General features: G+C 34.3%; 1 protein-coding gene across 1 annotated transcript; it reads left to right on the top strand.

Moving 5' to 3' along the window:
- The first annotated feature begins 12,454 nt into the window (after positions 1-12,454).
- LOC107469487 (uncharacterized) lies at positions 12,455-16,106 on the top strand. Its single transcript, XM_052255018.1, has 7 exons — positions 12,455-12,603; positions 12,793-13,249; positions 14,029-14,119; positions 14,408-14,493; positions 14,634-14,698; positions 15,018-15,100; positions 15,724-16,106. Exons 3-7 carry the CDS (start codon positions 14,039-14,041, stop codon positions 15,814-15,816), a joined length of 408 nt encoding a protein of 135 aa, XP_052110978.1. The 5' UTR covers positions 12,455-12,603; positions 12,793-13,249; positions 14,029-14,038; the 3' UTR covers positions 15,817-16,106.
- The last annotated feature ends 2,123 nt before the right edge of the window (positions 16,107-18,229 follow it).

The following is an 18,229-nucleotide window of genomic DNA, read 5'->3' as shown; positions in this document are numbered from 1 at the left end:
ATGGAAACTCATATCTTGGGTGGAACTCCATCCAAACTTGGTGAAGATGGTTGGAATTTTTGTCAACCATTTGAGGAGCAAAGATCCTTGGAGATTCAAGGATGAGTACAAGCATAAGCCACCATAACAAAGAGCTTCCCAAGGGTCCAACTTAAGGACTTAAACTAAAAGTGTTAGGTGGGAGACACCCCACCATGGTAAACACTTTCCACTCTCTTGTAGTTTTGATAAACAAGTGATTTGAGTTACCATTGTAGGTAGTTTCTCTTTTCATGTAGTTGTTTTAAATAAATTTGTTGTAGGTTGCTTGTGGAGCAAGACTCTCTTTCTTGTATTTGAAAATTCTCAAAAAGCAAAAAAAAAAAAATAGATTTTTGTCATTTTGCATTTTTGGTTAATTTTGAGTTGTAGGTAGTGTTAGGAGGATTTTGAGCTATTTTTGTTATTTTCTGAAAAAAAAAGGGCAGGACGCGTACGCACGCTGTGTGCGCACGCGTCCATACGCGGATGCAGGCCCATACATTTTTAAGAGAGTTGGGCCACCCCTGCGCAAACATTAAGCTCCTGGCACAATCTCATGCACGTGTATGCATACAGCACGCATACGCGTCGATACACACAATCTGCAATGCACACGGGCGCGCACATGTCGCGTGTGCCTCGATGCGCTGACGCAGTTTCCAGGCCTATAACCCGAGAGTTGCGCTAACTCTGGGCTAGCATTAAGCCTCTGGCCCAACTCACCATACGCGGATGCGCACAGGATGCCTCCATGTCAACCACCCTTTTCACCCGTCCACATGGACGCGCATGGTGCGTGCACGCGTGGATTTAAAAAAATCATAAACCCAAGGACGCGAGAAAACCAAGCGCAGTCGCGCAACCCTTCTCCTTTAACGTCTCTACTCCTTCGTCTCCCTCTCCTCCATCTCACCCTATGCAATCCCTGCAACCCCCAACCACCGCGCTGGCAATCCTCTTTCCTTCCTCTTGTTCCCCTTTCCCCCTCTTCGCCTCTCATTTCTCCCTTTTTCTTTCTGCCTACCCCCTCCTCTGCCACCGAGCGCCGCCGCGGTCACCAGCTATCGCCGGCGAACCTTCAACCACCCTCACCATCACTCTGTCTTCCCTCTTCTCGCTCTTCCCTCTGCCCTGTATTCATACCTCTGCTCCGGCCACTGCTCTCCGCGCTGCTCCTTGCGCCGCCATGAGTCCACTGTGCCACTACCATTTTGGGCGCCACTGTTTCCTCTTCCAATTTCCTAGTTTCACTTTCTTCTGTTCTACCTGCATTCCAAGTTCCCCTGCTGCCCCCTGTTTTTTCTTTTCCTTCATTTAATTTTGCTTGTTAATTTCTCCTTAGTTAGTTGACTATTTCTGCTTGTTCGGCTAGTTTAGAAATGCATGCGATTAGGTAGTTAGGATGTGGTTAGAAGATTCTAGGCCTGATAAGTGCTTCGTTCCTGTTTATTTTGTATATGTTGTATGTTTTGTTGCAAGGTGATTGGTGTATTATTTTGTGTGTATATTGCCTCTGCTATGCTGTTTCTTGCTTATTTTCTGCTGCCCTGCCTGATTTGTGCTGCCCGAGTCATGTGAATTCCTTGTTTGTTTTACCTATTGATGTGTTGAACTCATATGACTACTTTTGCTGCTATTGGTTATCCGGGAACATTCGATTTACTGCCGGAATGCTGCCCGAATTTCTGAAAATTGTTGTTCTTCAACTTGCTCCTTAGGATTGAACTTGGTATCTTTCAAACTGAGACTTGATTGAGTTCCCCAAGTTCAACCCTTCGGCTACTTGGATTGACATTGCCATTTTTTGTCCTGATTCCTGTGATTTGCTTTGAACCCTCATGTGCTTTCACTTTTCAAGTTTAATCAAATGCCCTTTGAATTGTGCTACACTCACCATTTGATTTAACTTGATAATTTCCATGAACATGGTTCATTCTTTTACAATAGTTGGTGCATTTCAATTGTATAACCCACTTGATTCAAATTGATTTCTAACTTGGGTTATGTTACACAAAGTGCATTTCACCCTTTGTACCACCAATTATTGCATAATCAGTGACTGTGACATTGATTGATGACTTGCTTTCAATTCATTACTCTTTTTGCAATTTCATATTTCATCATCAATAACTGCATTTCCCTCATGAATGTGAGCATGCTTGTTTTCATTCTTTTGTGAACTGCTCTTGATTGAGCCATTGTCCATCATATCACTAATTCTTAAACCAATTTTCTAACTTCTAACACTACAAGAAAAAGGCGTATTTGTAACAAAAAATATTGTTACAAAACGTCGATATTTTAACACAAAAGTTTTTTGTAACAAAAAAAGGGTCCATTGTAGTAAGTCCCGTTACAAAAAATTTTTGTAACGAAAAATGGAACTGTTACAATTCAATACTATATTTTGTAACAATTTTTTCTGATACAAAAAACCAGAAGCCGTTACAAAAGTGGTAACAAATTTTGATCTTGAAGGTATTTTTCGTGACAGTCAGTTTTTTTCCTATCAAAAAAATTTGTTACAAAATGTAACATGATTTGGTAACATTTTTTTTCTTCAGTTACGAAAGCAAATAAATTATTTTGTAACAACTTTTTTTATTACAAATTACATGCATAATTTACTAAATTATTTTTTAAATTAACTAATATATTAACGCTTTTAATAAGCAAGTTTACATGTATATAATATGCAAAAACATACATAAGTCAAACAAGATCCTTTTAGCTAAAATTGTCTTGAAACAAAATAACATTAGCTAGTGAGTACATTGATTAGTTCAACCAAAACATAAAAGTTCTAACATAGATTAGTGTCTCTATACATCAAAACATTCTTGATCCCTCAAGGTAGCATATGGTCACCATTTCAGCACTCCTGTAAATAAGAAAAACCAAAACCAAAAAGTTAGAAACAAGATATAACAATATCTATAATTTTTTCACTAAGTTTTATCCAAACTGTTTAGAAAAATTTTGACAAAACCTCCCCTAAAACTTGGATATTTACACCGTCCACGGTTCCAACAAACACAACCAATTCACAACTTGCACCCTTTCAAACAACACAATGCAGTTTAATTGAGCAACCAAATAGGACAACAACCAAATAGTGAATAACAAACCCGAAGCTTCCAGCTCCCAACAACCAAAACAGTTAAGCACTTAGCCGGATAATCAATCAATTGAGCTTAGCAATAGTTGAAAACCAAAAGCAATTAAATACCAACTCAATCAATTAATTGAATTAAAGATGAATATTGAAAACAGCTTAAAATAAATTCCGACAGTATTTCAGCAGTAAATTTGCCTATTTCACAATTTCAATCAATCAATTCAAATTTCATATGAATTTTTTGACAGTTAAAAACACAAAAAAATCATAATGAATTTATAGGAAGGAAGTAAATAAGCCAATTCCAGTAAGAAAACATGAGGAAACAATTAAAACCAATCCAACCAGCAAGAAGCAGAGCAGCACTTAGCAGAACAGCAATCAATGGCCCATCATACAGCACCCAAAAAAGTAAAATGAACAAAGGTAATGGATTTAGGCAGCATTCTATTCATTGAAGTCAATAACCATTACACTTGCAAGCAGCAGGGGCATAGCAGTTTATCCATTAATTCAACAGAAAATCAATCAAGTCAAACTAAATGATTTCAACAACAGATTTATCAATAAAACCAATCTCAGTTCAGCAACCATCATCTATTCCAACACAAACAATAATAACTCATCAGCATTTCCTTTCTCATTGAATTTAACAATCATTCAATAAGCAAGCAATGAGGGGGGAAAATCAGCAGCAACCAACAGCAAGTATAGAGCAGCAATAACAACTTAGTGTGAGAAATTATTCAACAACAAATGCACACACAAATACAAGGATTACTTAAATGACTCATCATGCTTATCCACATAAGTCTACAGTGAAACCACTTACCGTTTCACTTAAGAGGCTTGTAACAACAGCTTTTTTATCAACTTCTTTCTCATTCTCCCTTTCAGACTCACTGTCAGTACTAGTACGAGGTGGAAGTGCTGAAGCACCAAACATGACTTTGTCATGAGCAGCTTGGATTTGTTCCTCTCTTATTGCCTTGATAAGAAAATAGATTCGATCTATGTTTAGTCTTCCATACATAGATGATGCATGTATGTTAACAAGAAACAAAACTGACTATTCATGAATATAAGAAGAGAAATATACCTCTATTTTAGAATACTAGAAAATCTGACCAATTTGCTTGACCAAGGAAGCATCATCTTCAGCCACTGCAGATAGGTGGGCAAATACAATCAGTTCAATTAAGTTTCAGGTTTCAAGCCAAACCCCAAACCATTACTCATTATCATTTATAAGAAAAAATATTATTGGCATTCAATAATTAAAAGAATCACGATGACTAAGCAATGAACAATTAAAATGAACCTAAGATTTCCTCGTCAACAATGCAAAAACTGAAAGTTTACCCAATAAAACATAAGTACTGCAATATTACCCAATAAAACATAAGTACTGCAATATTTTCACGTATGTAGCTACCAGTGGCACAGATATTGTGAACAGAAACACCAATTCCCCCTGCTGATTTGCTAATGACAGCACACTCCTTCAAAGTATCATATATTCCCTCTATACTATCATCTTTCATATATATGAGGAAGCAACTACTCAACTGTCAAGCATATAAAGATAGCTAATTAAATCAGGTCTCCAATGATCAGTTCACCAACAGTGGGAAAAAATAAAACACAGGCTCACAAAAAGACAGGGAAAACCTTACTTGGCGTTGGCTCCTTTTTGCATGGGTAAGTGAGGCACAGATTTTTCTTAAGCTGGGTGCACTTCCACCAATTCTTTGTTTGTTTCCAACAATGGATGCTATGCTCTAACTATTTCTAACACTATGAAAAAGCTGCTATAGGAAAAACATAAGACGAATTAAAACAAGAAAAAAGAACAGCTGTAAAGGAAGAACAGTCGAAATGAACCAGAAACCAGAAACCAGCAACCAAGCGACGCACAACAACTAGGGAATGACAACGCCGAGAACTACCGGGGAGGAAGAACGGCCGAAATGAACTAGACCAGTAGAGGCAAAGGTCCAGGGACCAGAGGAGCAGAGGAGTAGCACAAGCAGAAGTAGTTTCAGTAATTCAACAGAACAAAACAAAACAAAACAAAACAGAAGCAGTTTCAGTAATTCAGCAGAACAACCAGCAAGGCAGCAACAATGAAATAAACAAGTCAACAACCAGCAGCAATCCATCAAATAGCTTACCATACTAAAGTTCAAAACTGAATCAAGGAATAGCTTACCATACTAAAGAGATGCGACTAAATTGAGCAACCACAATAACAACACTTGCTGCAACAATGGAATGGCTCAGAGCAAGGGGGCAGCAGCGGAATGATGGCTTCGACGGTGGCATACGATGGAGCAACTCACGATAAACAATCCCTGGCACAAACAATCTCAGCAACAACTCTTATAGTAACCAGGATTTTGACCGACAATGAGAAAAAAACCAGAACAGGGCTAAAGCTTACCAAGGAGATGGCGGCTCCAACGGTGGCAAAACGGCGACGGAGCACAGCTCCTTGAATGGCAGGAGAAGAAGCTCACAACGGCGGTGACAAGTGGCGATGAGGGTGACGATGGCAGGCTCGCAGCAGACGCGACGCCTCTTCCTCTCTTTAGTTGGTTCTCTCTCAGCGTGGCGCTCTTCCTCTCGATGGCGATGCACACCTGCGACTCCATGGATGGCGACGGAGCTTCGGTGGCAAAACCCCCAACTCGTGATAGTGGCGGCGACGGTTGGACAGAACTCTCATCCCTTTGCTTATTTCCATTTCTCCTTTCTTTCTGTTTCAAAGTGTGTGTGTGTGTGTGTTGTGCTGCTGAATGGAAAAGGTGAGGGTAGTGTTGAGGTGTGGAGGGAGGTTGCAAGGCGGTTAGAGTTAAGTTAAAGGGGTTAGGATTTGTTTGTTTAAAAATGATTTAGGAATTTAGGTAAAATCAAATTGGGAATTAGGGTTAGGGTTAGTTTAATTATTTTTAAAATATTATTTTATTATTAATTTATACATTATTTTTAAATAAACACTAATTAAAATAAAATTAAAGATACTTAAAATAATTTTTTTCATAAAATTTAAAGTATTGAATTTAAAAATTTTAAATATTTAAATCAAATCATATAAATTTTAAATAATTTTTTTCATAAAATTTAAAGTATTGAATTTAAAAATTTTAAATATTTAAATCAAATCATATAAATTTTTTATATTTTTTAACTACTAAAACTTTAAATTATAACTAAAAAAATATTTTGTTTAAATGACTTATTATTTAATTTTTAAAAGAATTTTAAACTTAAAATATCATTAATTTGACTTAAATATTTTTAGTAAAATAAATTTTTGAATATAAAATCTTAAATAAATATAATAAATCATAAATAACTCATTATGTTAATTTTCAAAAATTCAAAGTCTTACATTTAATATGTTAAAATAAAATTTTTTATTAGTTGCAAAAAAAATCTTTGAATTTTGTGACAAATTAATAACTTATTACAAAAATATTGTATTTTGTGACAAATTAATTTTTTGTTACAAAATATTTAGACCTTTGAAACAAATAGATATTTTGTTACAAAATATTTTGAATTTTTGCAACAATATAATCTTTTGTTACAAAACATTATAATATTTTGCAACAAAACAACAGTTCGATACGAAAGCCAACATAATTTGTAACAAAAGAAATCACGTTGTTACAAAATATTGAAATGTTTTGTAACAAATTTTTTTGTTGTTACAAAATATTCTTATTTTATAACAATAACTAACTATTGTTACCAAAAAAATATAATTTGTAACAATTTTAAATTTGATACAAATTTTTTGTTACAAATGCTCCATTTTCTTGTAGTGTAACTTGCTTAACCTACTAACTTTTCTTTTTGGTTTTAAGCTAACTCCTTGACCATTCTTTTGGGTATGATGCTCATTGAGCTTAATGAACAAGCATGATGTAATTGTTGTTTGCATTCTTGGTTTGTGATTTTGATTTAATTCTAATTCTTGTTGCTTGTATTCCAAGTTTTCATCCTTTTAACTCACTTCATGAATATACCATATCTTGCTTGCTATCCCCCTACCTAGCTAATTGCTTATATCATATCATATATGCTTTTCAAGATGTCGGATAGAGGAAAAGCCAAGGTTATTACCCCAAGAAAGAGGAAGAAATCTCAAGCCTCTACTCTTTCTCCTTATGCCTACTACGCCAAGAACCCACTTAATGAAGTGGATAAGGAGAATCAGCAGCTACCGGCCACTGACACAGACAGGTTTCCCAACCTGTACTGTGAACTACGCTTCCCTACCTATCGGAAGAAAAATCTGAATATTGAAAAGAAATTGGTCCTTTCCAACGACCTGAGACGTTCCATGGAGGCCCGGATTCAGGGATTGGGCCTCGGCTTTATTGATAGGGATTTGGGAAGGATTAACACTTCATGGGTCAAGGAGTTTTACTGCAACTTCTTTCGAGCGACTCTTGATTCAGTCTACTTACGTGGCAGGCAAATCTTAGTTACTGAGGCTAATATTGAGGATGTATTGCATTGCCCACCTCGGACTGGTGACACCTGTGCCTATCAGCAGTCGGAGATAGCGATAAATGCTATGACCTTTGATTATGGGGCTCTGAAGTGCGTCATTGCCACTTCAAACGCCCCTTGGGTGATGGATTCTGAAAACAAGAGGCCCAAGGGGATGTTAATTGCTTATCTGTCTCGAGAGGCTAGGACTTGGCAATAGATATTTGTCTGCTATGTCATGCCTACGACCCATTTTTTAGAGATTCCTATGGACATGCTTCTACTGATCGGTTGTGTTATAGAGGAGAAGGAGGTATATTTCCCCCGGTTGATCAGGAGGTACATGTGGCGTGCACACATCCGCGGCCTACTACCATTTCTCACATTGATCACTAGGATGATCGAGCTAGCCTGTGCCCCATGGAGGGACGATGACGTGACACCACCACCCCCAGACGACGACAACAAGGAGGATACTATTCCGTGGGGTACGTGGGTGCACGAGAAACCCCCTTCCCGACATGCATTTAGAGCTCGAGCCAGAGCACCAGCAGCTGGACCTTCATCTTCTACAGCAGGGGCAGGACCATCTTTAGCAGCAGCACCCATTGCACCTATACCACCACCAGCACCCCAGCCGACTTATCTACTGGTTCAGAGTCTTTTTCGCTTCCTCGAGCGTACTGAGCACCGCGTCATGCGACACCTGGACAGAGTGGATCAGGCGTTTGCAGCACTGGGCGTTGAGCTGCCCCCTCTTCTCGATTCTCCCGCATCTGACGAGGAGGCGCATGAGGAGGAGCCGGCTCAGCAGGAGGCACCTCCACAGACACAAGCTACCTAGGATACCCAGCAGCCTTCCGAGGAGCCAGGGTCACAGCCTCAGTCCCAGCAGCCAGATGCGACCGTTGACTCTCACCCCGACCCTGAGTATTAGCATCGAGGATGATGCTTCATCTTAAGTGTGGGGAGGCCACCGTCGTCGCCGTCGGTGGATTTGGTGAACATTTTTCGGACACTATCTCCTAGTTCATGTTATTTTGCTTTATTTTGCACCTTTTGGATCATTGTATATAGTAGTATTGTGGATTGTTGATACTTTTGTTTAGTTTGTTGATTTTACACTTTTGCTTTATATATGCACTTTTGCTTTATATAGTTGATTTAGCTTGTTTTAGCTTTTGATTGTGATTGGAAAAATATTTTGGATTGTTGAGACCTAGTTGACCCTTTTGCATAAGAAACTCGTTTTGATTGAAAAAAAAAGGGGATTAACAAAGGAATTTTTAGAATCTCTCAATCACAATATTGCATTAATAAGCTCAGTCAAAATGATAAAATTTTCAAAGGAATTTATCTATAGGGAACCACACCAATTGATTGAAAAAAAAATTTGTGGAACTTGCTTGAATTCTATATTTTGTGAAGCATGTTTTGAGCTAAGAACACAAGCAAGTGAGATTTGAGCCTATTGATGTGGTTACATCTTATAACCACTTATTTTCCTTCTTGTGTGAAATTGTTCTCTTCCTATGATTGTGATCCTTGATTTGCCTAATTCTATATGTCCAATATTCCTTGTATTCATGCATTTATCTGATTGAGGCCATTATTTCATTAGCTTACTTACTCAAATAGCCTACCTTTTACTCTCCATTATTAACCAATTTTAAGCCTACGCTTAACCCAATTGTTCTTTATTTTAGCACATTACAAGCCTAAAGCGAAAAAACAATAAAAGTCCTTTACTTGGATCTTTGATTAGCTTAGGCTAGTGAGAATGTTTATTATTCGAGTTTGGGGAGATTGGAAACATTGGTTGGGACAAAATGGTGTTTTGTATTTCTACATTTGGGAATTGGGTGCATACTCATGTATTGATTAAATGTATAGACCTTATGCATTGATGTTCTTGTATGTAGCTTGAAAAAAAATGTGAGAAAAACAAGAAAAAAAGGAAAAGAAAAAAATATAGAAAAAAAAAGAAAAAAAAAGAAGAAAAACAATAAAAAGGGGACAAAATGTCCCAAAGTGAAGCTCAATAAAAGATCAATGCATAAGTATTGTGAAATGAAAAGGGAATGCATGAGTATGTGAAAAAAAAGTGAAAGATGGGTAGTTAGGTTAGCTTTGAATTTGTATAGGTCATTACATAGGTTAGGTGGGAAAGTCTAAGTTAATCAAAGATTCAAATTTCTAGTCCACTTAACCATACATGATCCTACCTTAACCCTAACCCCATTACAACCTTTAAGAAAGATCTCATGATAATTGTATGCATGCATTGAATAATTGTTGATTGTTAGATGAGGAACAAATTTTGGAAAGCATGATTAGGGGAGAATTGAGTGAATCAACTCCTAAACACTTGAGCGAATAGAGCGGATACACATCGTATTCCTCACATTTATTCAATGAAATAGCATGGTTTTTGTGATTGTCTCCGTATTTGTGCTTAAGTGTGAAAATATGCTTTTTAGGTCCTTAATTTGATAGTTTTAATCTTTCTTTGATTCCACTAGATGCCTTGATGTGTTTGTTAGTGATTTCAGATTGAAAAGGGCTAGGAATGGATCAAAGGAGTGAAGAGAAAGCATACAAAGTGGAGAAATCATGAAAAGTCAAAGATTTGGGAAACACCTATGGACGCGCGCGCGCACTGGACGCTCCCGCGTGGATTGCGAAAACCTCCATGGACGCGTATGCGCCAATGATGGCACATGATTTTTGAGTGAAATTGTGCCCAGCGAATTCAGAGGAGCTGTGGGGCCCATTCTGGAACCAACTTTGGCGCTAAAAAACTTAAAAGAGCCAAGGATTGAAGGGGAAGGGGAATGAATCATCGAGGATCATTCTAGCACATTAGATCTAGTTTTAGTTTAGTTTTAGAGAGAGGAGCTCTCACTTCTCTCTAGAATTAGGATTAGGATTAGGTATAATTCTTCTCTAGATCTAGGTTTAATTCATGCTTTGATTTACTTCTCCTTTATCAATCCTTGATCCTCTACTCTTCCTCTCTCTAATTTTGTACTTTAATTCTTGTAATTCTCTACTTTGTTGTGGATCTACTTTTGTGCCCTTTTTATTTTTTTAATGCAATTTGAGGTAATTCATGTCAATTGTGATTTCCTTGATTGTTGTTGTTGATTCTTTGCATCTAATTGTTGTTAGCATTCATTCTTGTTGTTGATTGACTATGCTTTTCTTTTGTGCCTTCCAAGCATTTGATGAAATGTTTGGAAAGTTGTTAGAATAGAATTTTATGTTCTTGACTTGGGAAGGTAACTTAGGAACTCTTGAGTTACTAATGTCAAAGTAATTGATGATTGATAGCCATTGACTCTAGCTCTCATTAATTCAATTAGTGGAAAGCTGGGACTTATGGACTTGGATTGATATAGCTCACTTGAATTTCCTTTACTGTTAGTTGAGGATGACTTAGTGGGATTGATCCTTGCAATTATCATGTTGTGGTTAGTAATAAGGATAGAGATCCTTGATCACCAATCCTTGCCAAGACCGTTTTATCATTAGAATTTCATTATCATTTACTTTTCATGTTTCTCATCCAAAACCCCAAAATATACAAACTCATAACCAATAACAAGAACACTACCCTGAAAATCAATGTCTATCACCTCTCCAATTTTCTCCCCAAGTCTTTTTCCAACTTGAATAGTTTTGAACTGCTCAGACAGATCCCAGAATTGGATCCAGATTGGAAAACAAGTAATGCTTTTCTGGTCCTGTTCATCCGATTAAATCCATCTTCTCACATGCAAGATATAATCCTTAAAGTGTCAAGGAGATCCTTTTTCAATTATGAGAACATCAAGATCATTCTCAAAGAAGAATTAGAATTGATTAGGACCTCTCTCAATTGATCAGAACCCCTCCGGTTTACCCCATATTGTCCTTAGGACATTGTCAATTGTGCCAATCGAAAACACCTTATCTGCATCTCTTCGAGAGACTCTTAATATAAGCCTCCAACCCCTGAGAATAATCTTCCATCTCCAATACCACAATATCCTCTTCATTTTTCTCACTACCTGGATCAATTTTAGAATTTTTCTTTTTACCGAAATTTATATTGAATTGAGAGTTATTTTAGCTATTTTTATGGAAATAATTTTAATTATTAGTAATATAAAATAATTTACCTTGCCTAGAAAGATAATAAAAAAGAATGTATAATTGAATTTTTTTATCGTAAAAAAGTTATCTAAATAGGTTATATAATCATTTGTAAGTATAAAATTTTAGTGGATTAATTGATATTACTTTTATTCAAATTTTTTAGTTTAAAAAATTGTACATATCTAATATCATGTTTTTATATTTTTAAAAAATAACTTGATGAATTTGATTGAAATTAATTTACTTTCAAAGAAGTTAACCGTAAAAACTGTGTACTATAAGGCTTTGTTGATTAGTCTCCGGATGGAGTAGAGAGAGAAAAGGTAGAGTAGTTAGGAAATGGATTCTTTTAATTTTTTTTAATAATTAAAGGTATAAAATATACTCTCTTACCATTAATTTTATAAATAAGATAAAAAATAATATAAAAAAAACAATAAAAATTTAAAGATTATATTTTACATTCTCAATTTGTTTTAATAATTGAAAAGATTCATTCCCAAATGATTACAACGACAAAAACGAATCATTTTGTACTCTCGGCGTGAATTGTAACAAAAAAAACAGTCTACACTATATACTGTATGAAACATCTACCACCATCATCATCTTCTTCTTCCACCATTGCCTTCTCGTAGGGTTTTGAAGAGCTTAATTCTGCGCTTACAATGCATTTGAGATTTAATATTGTGCTTTTTTGAAATTCTAATTTTTCGCTCAACACAGTATCGCAATTGCTCCGCTGCACTTTCGATAACGGCCGAAATTGATCGAATTGGACGATAACCTAATCCTTGATTGCATCTAATTCTTATTTGAAGGTTTGATTTTCGAATTTACGGTCTATTTGAGCTTAGATCTCGTCCAAAATTATAAATGTTTTATTGTTTTATTCGTGATTTTGATTAAAATATCATCATGTAATGATGTAATGTTTTTGCGTTTTTGCCATTCTTATAAGGGATTATATAATGACAACTGAATTAATCGAAAACCAGTTTTTTATTCAGTGCAGTTGAAATCTAAAATCGTCTTGCAAAAAAGATGAAAAATTGGTCAAATTGGCAATTAACCGATAAACCGGACCGATTTTTTAAAAGATTGGTTCGTTAATCCCACATCAAAACGTCGTCATTTTGATCCCAAAAAATAAAAAGCCAGCCCACACACCCCACCCCCTTCTCTCTCACAACCCAACGAACCCTAACCCAGTAACCCCTCTCTCTCTCAAACTTGAGCAGCAGCAGTGCTCACTAAACTTCAAAATTTAGTCGCCTCTGGAAACTTTGCTTCGCCCTCTTCTCCTCTACGTCGTTGCGTCTGGCCCTCTTCTCTCTCCCACAAGCTCTTCTCTGCGTCTCTGTATAATCGTTCCTACTTCGCTGGTAATTCTGTTTCGTTCCTCCCTGCCTCGCCGTCTGTTTCGCTCCTACCTCGCCGTCAGCTTCGTGCCTCCCTCGCCGCGCGGTAACCAGTGCTTGTTCGGTTTTTTTTCTTTCGCTAATAACTTGATTTTGATGATTTTGAGTTTTTGTCTCTGATTATGATTCTGTAATTTGAAATAATGTTTATGATTATGAGTTTCTGATGGTTTTGTTATGTTTCTTCTTTTATTAATTTTGTATGAAACTGAAATAAACTATGGCGTTGAAGAATTTTAATTATTCTGGATTAATTTTGTTGATGGTGTTTCACTTATTTGTTAAATTTTATTGGCTGAGTTGATGGTATCTTGCTAAATTTTTTGGAATAATTTTGTTGATGGTTTGTTTTTCTTTGCTGAGTTAATTTTTCTGAAAATTTTCTGGATGTAATTATGAGATATTGGAACACTTGTTTGTTATTGTTTTTTTTTATGGTGGAACATTATATGACTGCATTTTAATTTTCTTTAATCATAAATTTTGAAGTTGTTTGTGAACTTTTAATGATAAATTATGAATAATTTATTAGGTGAAATTGTAAAATGTTGAATTGTATTAGCTTACAAATCATTTATTTAAAATTATATATCAAGGGATTTTAATAATTTTATTTTTTATTTAAATAAACCGGTTTAACCACGGTTTAGGGCTTAGGGTTTAATCCTTGATTGGATCTCATTCTTATTTGAAGGTTTGATTTTTGATTTCTCGTTCTATTTGAGCTTATATCTCGTCCAAAATTATAAATTTTTTATTGCTTTATTTGTGATTTTGATTAAAATATCGTCATCTAATGCTTTTGCGTTCTTGCCATTCTTGCAGGGATTATATAATGGCAACCACTGCTTGTTTCATCATTGTTAGCAGAAATGATATTCCTATTTATGAAGCTGAAGTTGGAGTAGCTGCTAAAGTATGGGTCTTTCTCTCTTTTTTAATGCTACAGTTTAAATTATATGGTTAGAATCTAGATGTTTGTCATTCAAACTATAGAAGTGGTTATTCATATGATTCAAGAGGTTCATTGATGGCTGAAAATGTTATGGGGGATTTAGTTTACATAATAGTTTGTTTTAATGAAATAATGTACATGCTTATTTGAATAGTTGATCTGTTGTATTACTTTGGTTTGTGTCATTTTGGTGGATTATTGTAGTTCCGAAATATTCATTGTTTGTGATCTGGTGCCACTCTCTGACAGAGAGAAGATGCTGCTCAGCTGCATCAGTTTATCCTGCATGCTGCTCTCGATATTGTTCAGGACCTATCGTGGACTACTAGTGCTATGTGAGTTACATTTAGAGTTGATAAGCAATCCAATTTTAATTACGAAAATTTGATCGTATGATTCTTCTTTTCTGTGTGTACTGCTTTTATTTGTAATGTTCCTTTACATTGTAGCTTATTTCTTAACATTCTCCATGCAGGTACTTGAAATCGGTAGACAGGTTTAATGATCTGGTGGTCTCAGTGTATGTCACAGCTGGTCATATCCTTTATTGAGAATTATTTTATATTTGTGATAAAAATTATATTGCTCCTCTGATATTAAAAAACAATGTTCTACTTTTATGTTCATATGATGAAGTACCGAGGAACTTAACTTTTGGAACTAACCAGTTTCCTAGTTGTATGGCTATAGGCCTATAGCATTGTCTTTACCCTGAATTCCCTTGCATGATCTGGCAGGGGAACAAAATGGAAGAGCCAATGCACAATATTGAAGAACTTTCGAAACTCAAATGCGTAAACTCTTTAAGGAATTTATGTCTTCTCTAATATCTTCCTTGACTTATCAATTATCATACATACCCGTTTTATGTTGCTTCATGACTCTCGTAATGATGATGGCATTAAGAGCTTCTTCCAAGATGTGCATGAACTTTACATAAAGGTAATTACTTTTTTCTGTGACACGCTAGGCTATAGCTTAACTCATAGATAGTCTTTCCTTGTTTTATTTTTTAATTAGTTTGATAATGTCAAAACCCTCTCATTTCATGTTCTTATTCTGCAAAAATTGCTTCTCTTGAAATGTTCTTGTTCTGAATAAAAGAATAAAAGTTACATTTGTATTAAATTGGTGAAACTCAACATAAATCGTTGCAGATCCCTTCACAATAAAAGAATAAACTGATTGTTGCAGTTTTTCTTTCTGGATTTATTGATGTTGAAAATAGCTGTATTCCAGTTTTTTCTCATCAATGTTTCAGTATTTCATTGCAATAGACCGTCTTATTTCCTTTACATACTTTGTAAAGTGCTACGCATTAGAAGAGTGTATTTTCATAGATCTTTAGACCGTCTTATTCTTATACCCATTGTTCCTGGGATACTAAGCCGACACACTCCCGTTCAACATTGGATTGGATGTGGATGTCAGCATGGTGTCAGAGGAAGAATGAGTACTGATAACACAGCTGTCCTATTGATTCGATGTTGAAGATTTATATGCTGATACTTGATTTTTATTTTCTCCCTAAACTCACCATATTTGCTGGATTATTGAAATTGCAGACACTTCTTAATCCCCTGTACTTGCCTGGCTCCCGGATCACATCATCCCATTTTGACACAAAAGTCCGAGCTCTTGCTCGAAAATATTTGTAGAGTCCATCAGCTAGCTCATATAGCAGCGAGTCTGGATCTGACCCCTACCTTGTTCGTTTATCGTTGTTACTCCCTACAATATTTGACAGCAAGGTAAGGTTTGGTGTTTCCCTGAAATGTTTGTGTACACAAGTCATTAGGGGAAGATGGCTATGTTTGTTTGCTAAGGAAGAGTGATGTTATGTTGACAAATGCTGTTGGATTGCTAGTGCTACAATTTGTAATACATACTAATCGATCTTGTACTTTATGATCACATCTTGTACATACTAATCAAATATTTTTTGTTACATTGATTTCAAAAGTATTATAGGCCAATATTACTGTAGTATATTGGTGCTTTCTCAATCAAATATTTTATGATGGCCACTGCATTTTATAGTGAAAGCCTCCACAGCATGAATCTAAATGAGCTGCATGTACAGTGAATATAAACATAAGCATATTCGATAAAAGATAATATCAAATATGCTTATGTTAAAATAAAACTTTAAAGATATTACTTGACAAATAATCATATTATTATATTCAAAATTTATTTGATTGGTATATGTAGGGTGAAAGCAAATAAAATTTTTAATGCATTATCAATAAAAATGGATTATTGAATGTTTATATTACTTGACAAATAATTAGATTATTATATTCAAAATTTATTAACTAACTATGTTAAAGATATTATTATATAATTTAATTTTTCATCAAAATATTTTAAAAATAAAATTTATTTAAAATATTATATATAATACATGAAAATATTAATTTTTTTAAAAAATAGAATAAATAATATAATTCTAAATACATGTCTATTACATTATATATTTATTTATTAAAATTAATTATTATGCAAAAAATTTCTATAATATTAAAAAATTAGATTAAAATGGTATTTTAAACAGCAACATAAAAATATAAAATAATTAAATTTTATTTTATATTACTTGATAAATAATTAGATTAGTATATTCAATATTTAATTAACTATTTTTGTTAAAAATATTATTATATAATATAATTTTTTTTATCAAATATTTGTTCAAATTTAGTTTATTTAAAATAGTATAATGAGGAATTTTTTACGTACAAGCGTTTTTCCACACAAGTCATACAAGTCATTTATTTCTTTTTCTTTTTCTTTCTTTCATGCCTCCTCTTTTTTTTCTCCTTTTTCTTTTTCCGTGCCTCTTCGTTTTTGAAGTATTTCATCTTTATTGTCGTGTTTTTCCTCGTTCTTCTTTTGATTTTGCAACATTATGTATTTTTTTCTTTGTTTGATTTTTTCCTCCAAAAAAGAATTATGAGAATATGAAATAAGAAAATGAAGAAGAAGAAGCAGCAGAAAAGATGATGAGGAGAAAAAGGAAGAGTTTTGAATTATGCATAAGGTGTACTTCAACGAAATTTGGGTGTATTTTTTAAATCCTTTAGGTGTATTTTTGTAATCCTTTGGGTGTATTTCTGTAATTCTTTGGGTGTATTTCTATAACTGTTTGGGTGTATTTCTGTAACCGTTTGGGTGTATTTCTGTAATCAGTTGGGTGTATTTCTATAATTGTTTTGGTGTATTTCTGAAGTTCCATTATCTTCAAAACGATTTCAAAGCTTGATTTCAAAAACCATGAAAATCGAAAAAAAAACGAAGCAAGAATACTAATGATAAACGTAGATAAAACAACGAATGAAAAAGCAAAGAGAGAACGCACAAAGGAGATCGAATAAATTTGACAAGAAACTCGTTTTCATGGAGGAAGAAAAAGAAGAGAAGGAGAAGAAGAAGGAAGAAGAGAAGGAGAATGAGGAACGCGAAGCACACCATAGAAATCATATATGGGTCAGCCTGTTTTCTGTTAAGTTTTTCCCAACTTGTATGACTTGTAAACCAAATGACTTGTATGTGTAGCACTCCTCATATAAAATACGTGAAAATATTTTTTATTTCTTTTAGAAAAATTAAATAAATAATATGTATCATATGTGTGTATGTAATAATGACTAATATAGGATTAATATATATTCTTTTATTCTTTAGACTCTCTAATATATATGCCACCTCATGATTTCCTCATCTAGTTTTTTTTATTCATATTTATTTTGTTGTAATATTAAGTAGATAATCGTTTAAAATCATTTTTTAAATTTAATATTTATAGTTTCATATATATAATATTTATAACTATATATTTTTATATAATTTTTTTATTTTTTATTATTTTCAAATATTTTTTTTATTTTTCTAATTAAATTTTTATTTTCTAACTCGACAAGACTTTTATATATATATATATATGAAAAATTGGTGTACAAATATCTTTCACAAAATATTTTTCATCATATATAATTTATTAAAAATATATTTTCTAAAATCCAAGAGTAAAATGTATTATTTTTTAGTAGCAGATTTAATATATTTTCT

The sequence above is a fragment of the Arachis duranensis genome, chromosome 10 (assembly GCF_000817695.3).
Source record: "Arachis duranensis cultivar V14167 chromosome 10, aradu.V14167.gnm2.J7QH, whole genome shotgun sequence".
Classification (NCBI taxonomy): Eukaryota; Viridiplantae; Streptophyta; class Magnoliopsida; order Fabales; family Fabaceae; genus Arachis; species Arachis duranensis.
Note: the sequence above shows the minus strand (reverse complement) of the source record. Positions and strands in the feature narration are given on the sequence as shown.

What these genes read in the sequence shown, in the direction of transcription:
- LOC107469487 (XM_052255018.1), top strand. Translation starts at nt 14,039, where the DNA reads ATGGCAACCACTGCTTGTTTCATCATTGTTAGCAGAAATGATATTCCT. An exon ending in AAGTTGGAGTAGCTGCTAAA is followed by an intron (nt 14,120 to 14,407) that starts GTATGGGTCTTT and finishes ACTCTCTGACAG; the next exon opens with AGAGAAGATGCTGCTCAGCT. An exon ending in GTATGTCACAGCTGGTCATA is followed by an intron (nt 14,699 to 15,017) that starts TCCTTTATTGAG and finishes TTATCATACATA; the next exon opens with CCCGTTTTATGTTGCTTCAT.